General features: G+C 37.3%; 2 protein-coding genes across 2 annotated transcripts; one reads left to right on the top strand and one right to left on the bottom strand.

Moving 5' to 3' along the window:
- Window positions 1-1,841: 1,841 nt before the first annotated feature.
- Window positions 1,842-8,771, bottom strand: stx6 (syntaxin 6). The gene is made up of 8 exons (XM_065245394.1): window positions 8,566-8,771; window positions 6,910-7,078; window positions 6,716-6,811; window positions 6,567-6,629; window positions 6,358-6,486; window positions 6,172-6,278; window positions 5,887-5,981; window positions 1,842-4,292 (listed from the first exon to the last, which is right to left on the bottom strand). The coding sequence occupies exons 1-8, from the start codon at window positions 8,598-8,600 to the stop codon at window positions 4,216-4,218; spliced, it is 771 nt and encodes a 256-aa protein (XP_065101466.1). The 5' UTR covers window positions 8,601-8,771; the 3' UTR covers window positions 1,842-4,215.
- A 2,022-nt stretch (window positions 8,772-10,793) lies between these two features.
- On the top strand, window positions 10,794-12,461 carry ier5 (immediate early response 5). The gene has a single exon (XM_065245379.2). It carries the CDS (start codon window positions 11,129-11,131, stop codon window positions 11,921-11,923), a length of 795 nt encoding a protein of 264 aa, XP_065101451.1. The 5' UTR covers window positions 10,794-11,128; the 3' UTR covers window positions 11,924-12,461.
- Window positions 12,462-13,194: the final 733 nt, after the last annotated feature.

Genomic DNA, 13,194 nt, shown 5'->3' with positions numbered 1-13,194 from the left:
CACACAGACACACACACACACACTCATACAGGCAAACACAAACAGCCAAACACAAACAAAACAAAGACACACAAACATACAACAAAACACACAAATACACAAGACACACACAAACACTTACAGGCAAAAACACAAATAAAAACATACACACAGACACACGCAAACACGCGCAGGCAAACACACACAAAACAAAGACACACAAACATACAACACAAACAAACACATACACATACACACAAACTAATACAGGCAAACACAAACAAAACAAAGACACACAAACATACAACACGGACACACACAAATACATACAGGTAAACACACACACAAACATAACAGCACAAAAACACACATACACAAAACACAGACACACAATCAAAACAAAGACACACAATCATACAACACAGACACACACAAATACATACAGGTAAACACAAACACACACACACACACACAAAACAAAGACTCTCAAACTTACAGCACATAAATACACACATAAACAAACAGACAAAACACAAATACACACAAGCAAAACAGACACATACAAACACACACACACACAAAACACAGAGACACAAACACATATACACAAATACACACAGACACACACATACAAAACAGACACACACACACACACACACACACACAAAACAAAAACACATAAAGGCAAACACACACACAAAACACAGACACACAAACAAATACAGATAAACACAAAACACACAGGCACAGACAGACAGACACACACACACACACACACACACACACACACAAACTTACAAAAAAACAGACATGCACACAGATGTACCTGCACACAAAAACACATACAATCATACAATTGCACACACGTACAGACAAAAACACACACAAAGCACAGAGAAATCATACAGGCGCGCACACACACACACGCACACACACACACACACACACAAAACAGAGATACAGACGAAAACACACACACACAAAAATGTATATTTAGAACGGCTCCAGCTAAGCAAAACCAACTGTACATAGAATTGTCACCACTATCTTAGCATATCATGTTATTTGTTTATGTACAGCTTTCCTTGACATAGTTAAAACATTTCATACTGCATACTATATGCTTAATAAATCTAATAATGTGCCTCTCCAAAAATGTTCTTTCTGTGTAAACATTACCACTAAAATACCCCAATGCAAGAGGACATTAAACACCCCTATAGATTACAATCAGAATCTTTTGGCGTTCAATGTTGCCGGTCTCAGGTGTTGATCTCTCATCATTACTGGGCCAAAGAAAAGAAAGGATGAGGGAGGGGGGTTAGAGGAGGAAAAACGCCACCTGTCATAAGATCAGCATTGAATGGCCTCTTTACATCCGTTCATCCTGCCTGCTGGCTTATTGGATCAATAGAGTCCTGCTTAAACGGTGACCATCACCGTCAACCTAACACTCGATCAATGCCAATATTCTGATTCAAACAGGAAATTACAATAGAGGTCTATGGGGCAAGACTTACGCATGCGCATAAATGTTAAATACATTTGGATACATTTTCAGCAATTCATACGCATTTTAAGAGGTGACTAATTCATATAACCACACTTGTATGTTTTGTATGATCTGTCTTCATCCCTGTGACATTGGAGTTAGGGGTGGGGTTTTATTAGTGTAAATTTATGATGATAATTGTGAGTTTTTGTACAATTCACTTCGTACAAATTAGCAAACTCATAAAATATGTATGAATATGTACGAGATACATATAAACTAAAACAAGTATTATAAATATATGCTGTCAATAAAGTTGACTAACTTTGTTATTTACACACACACACAAAAAAAAAAAACTCTGAGATTATGTTAGTGATTTGTTTTAATTCGGGTTTAGGATTTTACACATTGACAAAAACTGCAGGTTGTGGGAGAACATAAGGTTATTTATACATACATTTTCTAACAGACAAAAATCAACAAAAGAGACGGGTCAAACAAACACAACAAAATTTCACACAGTCAGGAAGAACAGCGTTTATCAGACGTTCACAACCTTGATCTTTATGTGCACCCACCAGTGATCTTGCCGTTTATTCATATTGTACATTTGCATAATTTACAGAGCAATATTTGGAATAATACTTTAAACCAATCAGAAATGACATGTCGCATCATGTGACAAACGGCAGTCGGTATCATGTAACACTATTTTATCGACCAACCAAAAATATTGAGTTAAAATACTGTAAAGTCCCTGTATTCAAACAGTGGAGTGATTGCTTAAAAACATACAGTTATGTAACATTTATAGAGAAAGTAAATCTCACTTTCATTAACCCATGCTCATGTCATATTTCACCTAAATAATAATAAAAACAATTTTTTTTAAATCATGTTTTTATGTTAGTTAGATAAAAAATATTATTGATGTTAGAAATAAACATATGCATAATGTTGTATTTTATACATTCAAATTACTTTATGCTTATCCTTTAAAAATGACTGCATCAAGCTAGTTTTTACACATATGCGAGGGTCCGGATACAGTGCACATGACGCAAATATCATCATCAGATACTTACGTGTGCGCGTATTTCGAACATCTGTGTACATATACGAGTCTAATAAACAATGCTGTACGCTCGACTGCGCGTATATTCGCGTACACATAAAACCGTACGTAAACGGCCTTTAAAGTACTGAGATTTTGTTTTCATTACAGTAAATGCATTACATCGTCATATCACAATGCAAAAAACGTAATATGTCTAAAAGTGAAAGGTTTTTATTCATGCAAAACATTTTTGTGTTATTTCTGGTGAAATATGACATTTTTTTAAACATTTCTTCATAAAACTCTTTCAAGAGATTTAAACAAAATAAAATGAAACAAACCATGATATCTAATAAGATAAATGTGCTCCATGTTTTACACATAATGTGTGTATTATCGCTCTTACGACAAAGCCAACAAATGAATACAATGATTTGCATACTATTGACTGCTGCTTTATAGAGCAGTAAAAATACAAATCGAGTTAGTGTAAATATGAACGGACCGAAGCTAGGCATTAACTGAATATGCGCGATACTGTTTAAAATATAAGAAATACTACCAAGTGTCGTGTCAAGAGCGCTCTGCGTTTTAAAATGAAATGCAAGTCGACCCTCCTTACACCTAAGGCACTGGCTAGATACTGACTTAACTTTACAGAATCCAACTACGTAGTCAAATTCACTTTAGTCTAAAACCTGAAGTGATCGTCTCGTTGACTTCCTACGCATAAATCATAAACAATTGTCACGCAATTCACAGAGTAAAGATCCAATAATACCAAACTATAAAACACAAGTAAACTGTTTTTGGATTTAGTTGTTAGCCTATATGAGCAGTTATTCATAACAATACCTTCAATGTTTAAAAACATAGTTTGTGAAGTGCCGAAACCTTCATACTATAATCTCACTAATAAATGTTTCACAATAAGTCGAGGTAAACAAAGCACACAGAAAGAAAGACTTTTAAGCTAACTTAGTATAATTAGTAACATACCTGCTTAAACAGCATCTGTTTGTCCAGTGTTAACATGTAACGCCCCGTTCAGACCACTAGCAACTTTCTCGCCACGTGTCGCCCCTCTCTTTCAATGAGGTCGTTAGGAGGTGTTCACTCTCATTGGTAGTCACTTATCATTTGCATAAAATTAAACTTTCCTCAACTTTGTCACATCGCTGGATACGCCCACTTGCTGTTGCTCGTGTCACAGGAAGTCACCAACACTTCCACTGAAATGAATAAGATCGTGTTGCTCTGCCACCGCTAGTCGCTTGCAGTCTGAACGGGGCTTTAGAGCTTCATATTAAGTGGTGATTATTTACAATGGTCTAAAGCTACTATTACAGTAGTGCACGGTAAAGATAATAAACATTAATTTTTTAGTAGCCCTAGACATCGCTATACGTTCGTACAACCTTGTGTAAAAAATAATGGTCCATTTGAAATAAATGCACGACTTACCCTGCGTTACCTCACTACTTCTAAACCGTTCATTTCTTGTTCTGTATTTTGCACATTTGCGACACTCTTTATTCATAGGGAAACTAAAAAGAAAGTATTAAGCAGCATCATAATACAGTGTAATGGAATAGAGATGAAGAGGCAAATGTTTTTGTTTGTTTTCTCCCTTCCAAGCACCTTAATTGTGAATATATGCAGGTAAAGGGCTGTAGTGGTTTGTTCACAGAACAATGAGGAGGATTATCACAACAAACAGGATAGCCACCAGAATGCCGATAGCACACCACTGTCTTCGATCTGTGGGGATAAACGTCAATAAAACTGGTTAAAACATTTGTATGTGGGTCTAATCGACAGCTAAACCATAGGTAAGAAGTAATATGGTGTAACTTTAAAGGGATAGTTCACCAAATGACTTCCATAGTAGAAAGAAATAATACTATGGAAGTGAATGGTGCCCCAGTTCTGTTTGGTTATTAACATTTTTTTAAATGTCTTTATGTTACAATTTATACAGGTTTGAGTGTAAGAAAATTATCACAAAATTTTCATTTTTGGTGAACTGTACCTTTAAGGCGGGAAATAAAAAATGAGTTACCACCAAAACCAGTATTGTATCAGGTCAGTATTAAAAAGTAAATTCTTAATTTTATGCAAAATCCAATATCCGCCATGTTATTCTGTCATCTTTTTGTCCAAAACGCAATAAACGCCACTCCTTCTTTTCTGCAGGATGCAATTAATCCCCTCAACCAATCACAGCGCACCATTCCAAGCATTGTAAACAATAATGTAGCGCTTTGAATATACACACAATCCTAGTTTTCCTCATCAACTATTGTTGGCATTGATAAACCTGTGGTGGTTTTCTGTGGCGGGGAAGAAACGTAAACGTCTCGGGCACTCGGGAGACGGAAAAATGCCGGCTGTTGCTTGTTCTCACACGACAGCATCAAGCTTCTGTCATGCTAACACATTGACCCCAGGGGATCTTATGAAAAACTTTCCATTATTTTACTCGAAGTCAATGAACATCGAGCAGGACCAAAACATTTTACAGCTGATCGCTGTCAAAAAAAGTTCAGGGACGACGTCTCAAGGATGACAGCAGCAATCACAGTGTTCTTAATATGACAAAGTGTTTTGATTAACGCCATTAATGTTTATTTTTTTAATCAGTGTATAACACTAGTCAACTAAATGAATATAACATGACAAAGATGAATGCACATTTATATATTGATTTAATAGATTTTATTGCATTTTGCGGAAAAAAATCAGTTTTTATAATAATTTTTTGAAAATCAAATTATGGATTTGAATTGTTAATGTTATTATAACCTAAAGATGCTATGTGAAAGTTTGCAACAGAAAATATTGGTTTTCATCACTTTCTTGGTAAAGAAAACACATTTTTACCGAAATTAGTCAAAATGGATTTATTGCGTTTTGGAACCAACCTTTTCAAATATTCTCACAATGCGTTGTTAAAATTAGATTTATTTCTTGGTCGCTCAACCGAGCAAGGAAGTTTGGTTTCCTGCTATCATCATATTTTGCATTACAAGGGACAGTGTCAGGTTAAGTCAAGGGGTCTTAGCAAGAAGTTCATCATGGTTTCTTTTCTTTTATGCAAAAATGAAAACTTTCTGAATTCAGTTAAAATAACAACCAATTACTAATTTTTTAAAAGATTCATAAAACTTTTATAAAAGATTTATAATTCATTTAAAAGATTTATAAAAGTGACGGATATTTAAATAAGGCGTTTCAGCTCAATGGGTAAAGAAGATTTTTTGAGAACCTTTAACCACGTGCCTCTAACCATGTGAGACAGTCAACCAAGCACGTCCACTGTACAACTAGTAAGGGCTTCCATTGTATCACTTACCACTGGTCATGTGAGAAACCTTAGCCAGTTTCTTCATAACATTATCCATCCTGGAGTGAGTGTTGTCCATCTCGTGTGAAAAGTCATCTAGCATCCTAAAAAAAAAGGCAAGAGAGAGTTCAAATTAATCCAGAATTTAAAAGTTAGCAAGCTCACGTTAGTGGTGTGACCCCAAAAACATTAGCACGTGTCTTTGGCTCAAAGCCCTATAGCACTAGTATGCACCTAGGTGCCAATACATTAACAGATTTGAGCATACTTTATTGTGAACTTCATCTGACTTACACAGCCTGCTCATCTAGTTCATGACCGATCCTTTGAGACATGTTCTTAAGGACGCCGATGGTTCCTGACACCAGCTCTAATTGCTCGTCTTGCTTTTCCGCAATAAGCTGCCGACATATATTGAACACATTGTTACACACAAAGGTTACCTGTGAATATCTAAATAAATATAAACAATGTATGTACCTGTTGCTGATTCTGTTGATCGTCAATGAACTGGTTGTTTGCGGACTGCAGGTCATTATCAAGTCTAGTGTACTTATCACTGCTGGGTTGCCAGATTGGGCCACGGGACCCACCGTCGCCCATCAAAGTCTAATAAGAGAACAGGAATATACTGTTATATGTTTTTTAAATTTGGATCTAGACTTCCGTCATCTAAAGACAATACAAACCTGTCGATTCTTCTTCTCTGATACCGAAATTCCCGCTGGACTAGTCATGTGGTCTTTCAGTTCCTGGAAAAACAAAGAAATACAACACAATTTATGGGATGTTTACATAAACACTAGTTTAGAGTTGCATGTCGCTTACGTGTGTGTACCTTGACTGTTTGCCGTGTACTAGTAATGAAAGCTTTTCTCTTGGCCAGCTCCATCATATCCAGATTGAACTTCTTTGGATTAGACTCCACAATACTTGCATCTTGAGTTAAAGCTACACAACTATCAGATAAAACATCTGTAATACCTAAAGATTAGCAGGTTTATACATAATATCAGAACTTGTAAGGATATTGATGGTCTCATCCAGATCCTCCAGGTCCCATTCAATGGACCTCAAGCTGTTTCGCAGCTCATTGGTGGTCCAGTCAACTTCCTCCTTGGTGGCACCACCCGGGTCCTGTGATAACTCCATCCATCTTTGATAAAGCCCTTGAGCGTTGTTCACGGCCTTCTGCACCTCCCTGTGATGAAAACAATCGAAGATACATACTTTATTAAAGTCAAAACATGAACACAAGAGATCTAAAAAGGGATATATCATGAAAATCTGACTTTTTCCATATTTAAGTGCTATAATTGGGTCCCCAGTGCTTCTAACAACCTAGAAAATGTGAAAAAGATCAACCCAGTAACTTAGTTTTGGTAAAACATTATCTGCACCTCTTGTGATATCAGAAAAAGGGGATAATACTGCCCCCCTTAATCTGCACTATCCAACCACAGTCTTACCGTGTGTACACACCAGCCGCGCTTGAGGCGTCAAATTCGCGTCTAGTTTGCCGCTTAAACATTTTGAGTTTACTCGCTTCGAATTCGTCATCGAGACATTCACGCGGAAATTCGCGTCATGGGAGGGGCTTCTGCGACTCCGCTCGCTTCTTCACGTCACTACTAGAGGCTCCTGATTGGTTAACGCGGCACGTTTTTCCGCCAAAGTTACAATTTTTCAACTCGCACGTTCCCTGCGGCACCGCTCAATTAACGCCATTCATGCGAACTAGACTGGCAAATGAGGCGAAATCGCGTCTACCACGCTGTGCTAAACGCCTCATTCGCACCGCGAGACCAGACGTTCTTCAATACGTCTTCACATTGACTTAACATTAAAATCACTTGCGCTTGACGCCTCTACCGCGGCTGGTGTGAACGCAGCATTATACTGTGTTTTTTGGCATGGGGCATTTACATTTAGCAGGCATGTTTATCCAAAGAGAATGACCAAATTGATGAAAAATACAAAAATTCGTATTCGGAAATATTTCTTCTAGTATGAGAAATATTATAATATGGTATTTTACCATGGGTTTTGACATATACCACATGTCACAAAATACTTAGAATTATGTTGTACATACCATGTTATATGAATATAGTAATAATTTGGTATTAAAGCAACCTGGTACTTTCTACGTATGTAATGTATTGAATCTCCCAATAAAAATCACTTTACTGTAGTAAAACCATGGTATCCCCAAATTAACAATGTTTTTACTATATAGTTTAACTGTATTTATAGTACACACTATGTTTAAACAAATGGTATCCAGTCCGCAAAAAAGCATGGTGGTTAACGTTACTACACTTTTACTATAATAAAATCATGGTTAATATTCATTAGGGTTATCTCGCAATATTTACAAATAAACCAAAACTATGAAACGATTAAACATACAGCTATTCAAACATTGATTTCGTTTCATGACACAACAGTGGGAAAGATCGATAAATACGGTTGCCATGGAAACACGAAAACGATTCCACCGAAACAGCTGTTTGGAGGAATACTAACTAGTAACAATCGACCCATAGGTCAGATTGTGTGTATAGACCGCTTAAATCGGAAAGGTTTATCGTAAACACTTGACTGAATAAGCAGATTCATCTTAAACCTAGACCTGGAAGTAACACATAGCTGGAATGCCCCGGAATCTCTGAACTACAAACTCACCCTTTCACCACAAAAAACGGATCTTCCATCGACATGTTTATTTCTCAGATGAGGAGACTTTCGCGAGATAATCTCATGCTCCTGATCGCCGCTGGTTTTCTGTCCTTAAAACAAAGGAGTGCGCTTAATGTGTTGTTTACATGAGGGACGCAATCCAGATCCGCTCACCCACCATTGCTCGGCGGAATCACATCCGGGTCATAGAGCGTCTAGACACGCGCACATGCTGCTGCCCAGTAAATAAACAGCGGACGTTCTGTGTGCGTTGTGTTTTGAGTTATTGTATTAAAAAGACAAAGCAAAATTTCCCTATGTTGCATAATAAATGTTAACATTTTTATTATACGCACAGATATAAAGAAATGTAAAGATGATTGGAATATTTAGTAGTCATGTTCTGCTTTATAAATATGTAATAAATTATGTATTTTTACAATCATTATTTATAAATCATATTGTGCAATGTTACTTTATGATTATATGCTGTAATTTATTTTTGTTATTATTTGTACACATTTTATATAGGATTTATTTAAATAGACATCCCTGATTCTTTTCTTGATTCATAGTATTTATGTTATTGTTATTTTGTATATTATTGCAACCTCTCTTTCTGTTGATCATCCCTACATTTCATTGCGAGTTGTTTCCAGTGTATAACTGGTTATGTGACCAACAAAACAAACAAAATTTATATTACACCATTTTACGTCGTCTTTATACTTCTTATAACAGTTCAGCACATTAGACATCTCACTTTGAAACATGACAAACACATCATATCTGTTTCCACACACATTAAATCGTTCTGAAAATATTTATTTAAAAAATAATTTTGAATAAAACATTATGCCTTTAACAATATACGACAAATAGTGTATTTGGTATTAATATAATATTATATAAAAATCTCATTTAATCGCTTGATTCTCTTTATCGGTGTTGCTATGCACTACATCTGCCCTCTAAGCACTATGCTTCATTCATTATGCATCATAGCGTATCGTCTTTTTATTGACTGTCAACATAAGTGCTGTGTTCGCTGATGAGAGAGTTGATGTATATGTGTAGATATGTATGATGTAAACCTACAAAACAGTCTGACCTACTAGTAACCCAATCTGTATTACTTCTAAGTCTGTACAATTATAGCATCAGCTGGCACTTTTGAGCACCTTCTCATTCGCATGCAATAGAATAGGTAAATAAAGAATAATTTATGTCTTATTTTACAGTATAAAGCGCGCCTTTAATGGTTGCCAATACGTCTATAATCTGAATCTGAATCTCTGAAAGCTATGTCTGTGATCGTTAGGTAAACAATCACTTGAAAGTGCCTTACGTCATATCTATCTCTTCCTGTCAGGTTTGTTTATGACCTACATCTTAATAATGCAGGCGCGCGCACGAACCAATGCACAAGGAGGATTGTTTATAAATGTGGAAAAAAACAATAATTAAATCATCTCTATGTGTAAGCATCCTCTTCAACTGAACGTTAAATGTCCACACTCTTCATTGTGATCGCAGTGGCTAACTGTTTCAGTTCAAACAAAACATTGCCCTTCCCCCAACTAACAGCTCCATTCACATTTGCCCAGACACCGCAATGGATTTGCACAATAGAGTCACGTGACACGACTGTAGCAGACAAACCATTACATCAGCCAAGGAAGTCAGATGAAAAAAAATTAAAGGGGAAGTAACATTTTTTCCTAACGGTAAAACAAGCAAAACTACGGTATGTTATGCGGAAACTGTTATTAATACATTATTAATAGTGTTATTAATACAGATAAAACTGATACTCTAATCGTTTAAATATGCAATGTTTAGAAAAAAAGTGATACATGAATAACACCATAAACATGTTAAACAATATTTTATTTGTATTCATTTATTTAATATGTAAATTCTGTATATACATACACGTTACATTTACGTTCCTATAAAATGGGTTACAAGTAGCGCGGTGCTATTATAAATCACCTTATGCTGGGAATGAATTGTAAACATATTTTCTATTTTAGCTTGAAAACAATTCTGTCCCTTTAAGCAATTCTCCCACGTTAGTATTTAAATATGACTCATCGCCATAGCGCTCGCCCATTGGCCATCGCTGGTTTGGCGGGGTGTGATTCACAACGATGGCAGAACTCAACTAGAGCTGTGATTGGATAGTGTAGTCGATGACGCTGGTGTATATATTCGAGTTAAAAATAGAAACGGTCTCATTCCTCCCTTGACTATTGTTGGGTGCTGAGGGGAATGCGTAAGGTTGTGAAATCGTGTAATCTCACCCAATAACGCAGCTTTATAGTTTTATTAATGAGAATGAGGCATTTGCATTTATTAAACGCCTTGAATATTTGAAAACGCAATAGCGGGACGATTTTATCTACATGAATTTAGAAGAGGACCGTATTTGGCACTTGGACGTCACTAACTAATGTGTTTTCGCACTTTGAGCCGTTTCACAATAACAATTCTAAGAAAAAAACAACCCTGATCGGACCGAACTTTGTACTCCCGAATAGTGACCTTTACCGGATCGACACCGGCCATGGAATACAAAGTAGAAGCCCATCGGATTATGAGTATTTCCTTGGGGAAAATCTACAACTCTCGTGTACAACGAGGCGGCATTAAATTGCACAAAAACCTCCTGGTTTCCTTGGTCCTTCGCAGCGCGCGCCAGGTTTACCTGAGCGACTACTACAGCGGCGCGTGTCTAAACGCACAGAACGAGGCAAAGGAATGGGACCTTATGGACTCAGAGCGGGAGAAATTCCCGCCCGCATCGGAGGAATGTGAGCCGGCAGAGAGACCAGATGAAACCAGACAACACGACGAGCCTCAGATAAACGAAACGGTTGAGAAAAAACACGACAATGAGGTTAAATCGGACGTTTTATCTGAAGATCGAAACCAAAACTTATCATCAGACCCGGATAACAGCGCTTCATCTGAAACGTTATCGGCGGCTGATATCATCAAGCAAAGCCCGGAGAGTCCCTCAGACAATACGCAAGGGGAATCACGCGAACCGCAGAAAACGCACGTTTGTTTAAACAGGAAAAGAAGCGCGGAGGAGTCGAAGTCCGACGACGCGCCTCAGAAACGGACCAAAGTTACTTCCTCAAGTGCGAGCGAGGACGACGAAGTCGAGAAAATGGAAACGGGCAACGTGTCCAACCTCATAACGATTTTTGGCTCTGGTTTCTCGGGACTTCTCAGCAAGGATGGCGCCAAACCGGAGGCTGAGGCGGACGACAGTGACTCAGGGTCGGGACAAATCTGTTGTGACCAAATGCTTAAAAACTTAAACCCGTGGAGTACAGCAATAGTGGCTTTCTGACTCTAAAAGAAGCCACGCGTGGCGAAGTATAGTGTACTTTCTCATCCGGGTTAGCCTGAAAGCATTTGTAACACGTGGTGAGGCGTGGGACTTCCCGGCCTGAAGACTATAGTGGTGCTACAAGCTCAGTATGGCCCGTGAACATGTCTGGGCATGAAGATCCGATGAATACTGGTGCTACTTCATGGGATTACAGTTTCTGACATCACTGCATATGAATTGAAGTGTTAAACTCGTCAAGACTCAGACTCTATAAGCCATGCAAGGGAATTGTGGTGTTACGACATATGCAAAAGTATTATGCTGACTAAGTTAGACCAATAAAGGTCATAACTGGACTGATTCATGGTTGACCACAGCAAACTTTTGAGACTTTTGCCACTGTTTCACTGTCTTTGTTTTATAAAGACCTGTATATTTTGTAATATTCAGTGTGTGTACATATTGTTTACCATGTTGCATTCTGAATCTATGTATTTTGGTATTTGCCATCATGACAATTTACGTGGTGCTCACGTATTAAAATATTGTGAAATTATATGGATTTGTTCTTTCCTTTTCTTGTCACAAAAGGTCTCTAAATGAAGGCCTGTGTTTCATGATATACACTAGTCAACATTTGAAGTGGATTTAAAACCTTCATCAAGTTGTCCTGAGACAAGAATGGGTATTGGGTAAGGGCTTTAAGACAACTTTGAGGAAACGTTTTGATCCACTTCAAATGTTGACTATAATATAAACATCCAAGTACGACATCATACACCCCAAATGATGTCCGAACGCAATTTTGTCCATACCTTAAGGATATATTTCTTCCTGATGTAATGTGGAAAACTTGATGCCCACCTTAATATTTTAAGTTGATAGTTAATATAACTCTTAACTTGCATTGTTAACTCATGTAGTGCATCCTGGGTGTCATCCCTTATCCAATAACATTAACATTTATGCGTTTGTCAGATGCTTTAATAAAAAGAGCCTTTCAGTGCATTACAAGGTATACATTTTTATGAGTATAAGTGTTCCCTGGGATTGAACCCATGACCTTTGACACTGCTAACGCAATGCTCTACTACTGTGCTGTCTATACAGTCATTATAATTAATTGGGAGCTCTATATTTCACTATATCAGTGATTCTTAAATTCAAAATCAAGACCTAGATTGTAACTAATATCCAAAACACGCCTTTCTCGAATACCTTAGCATATTTGTACAACTATTCAGTCAGACCAAACTGATCTAACAAGTTTGATAAGAGCAAGAATTCCC

This window comes from Paramisgurnus dabryanus, chromosome 24 (assembly GCF_030506205.2).
Source record: "Paramisgurnus dabryanus chromosome 24, PD_genome_1.1, whole genome shotgun sequence".
NCBI classification, from domain to species: Eukaryota; Metazoa; Chordata; class Actinopteri; order Cypriniformes; family Cobitidae; genus Paramisgurnus; species Paramisgurnus dabryanus.
This window is presented reverse-complemented; position numbering and strand designations above follow the sequence as displayed.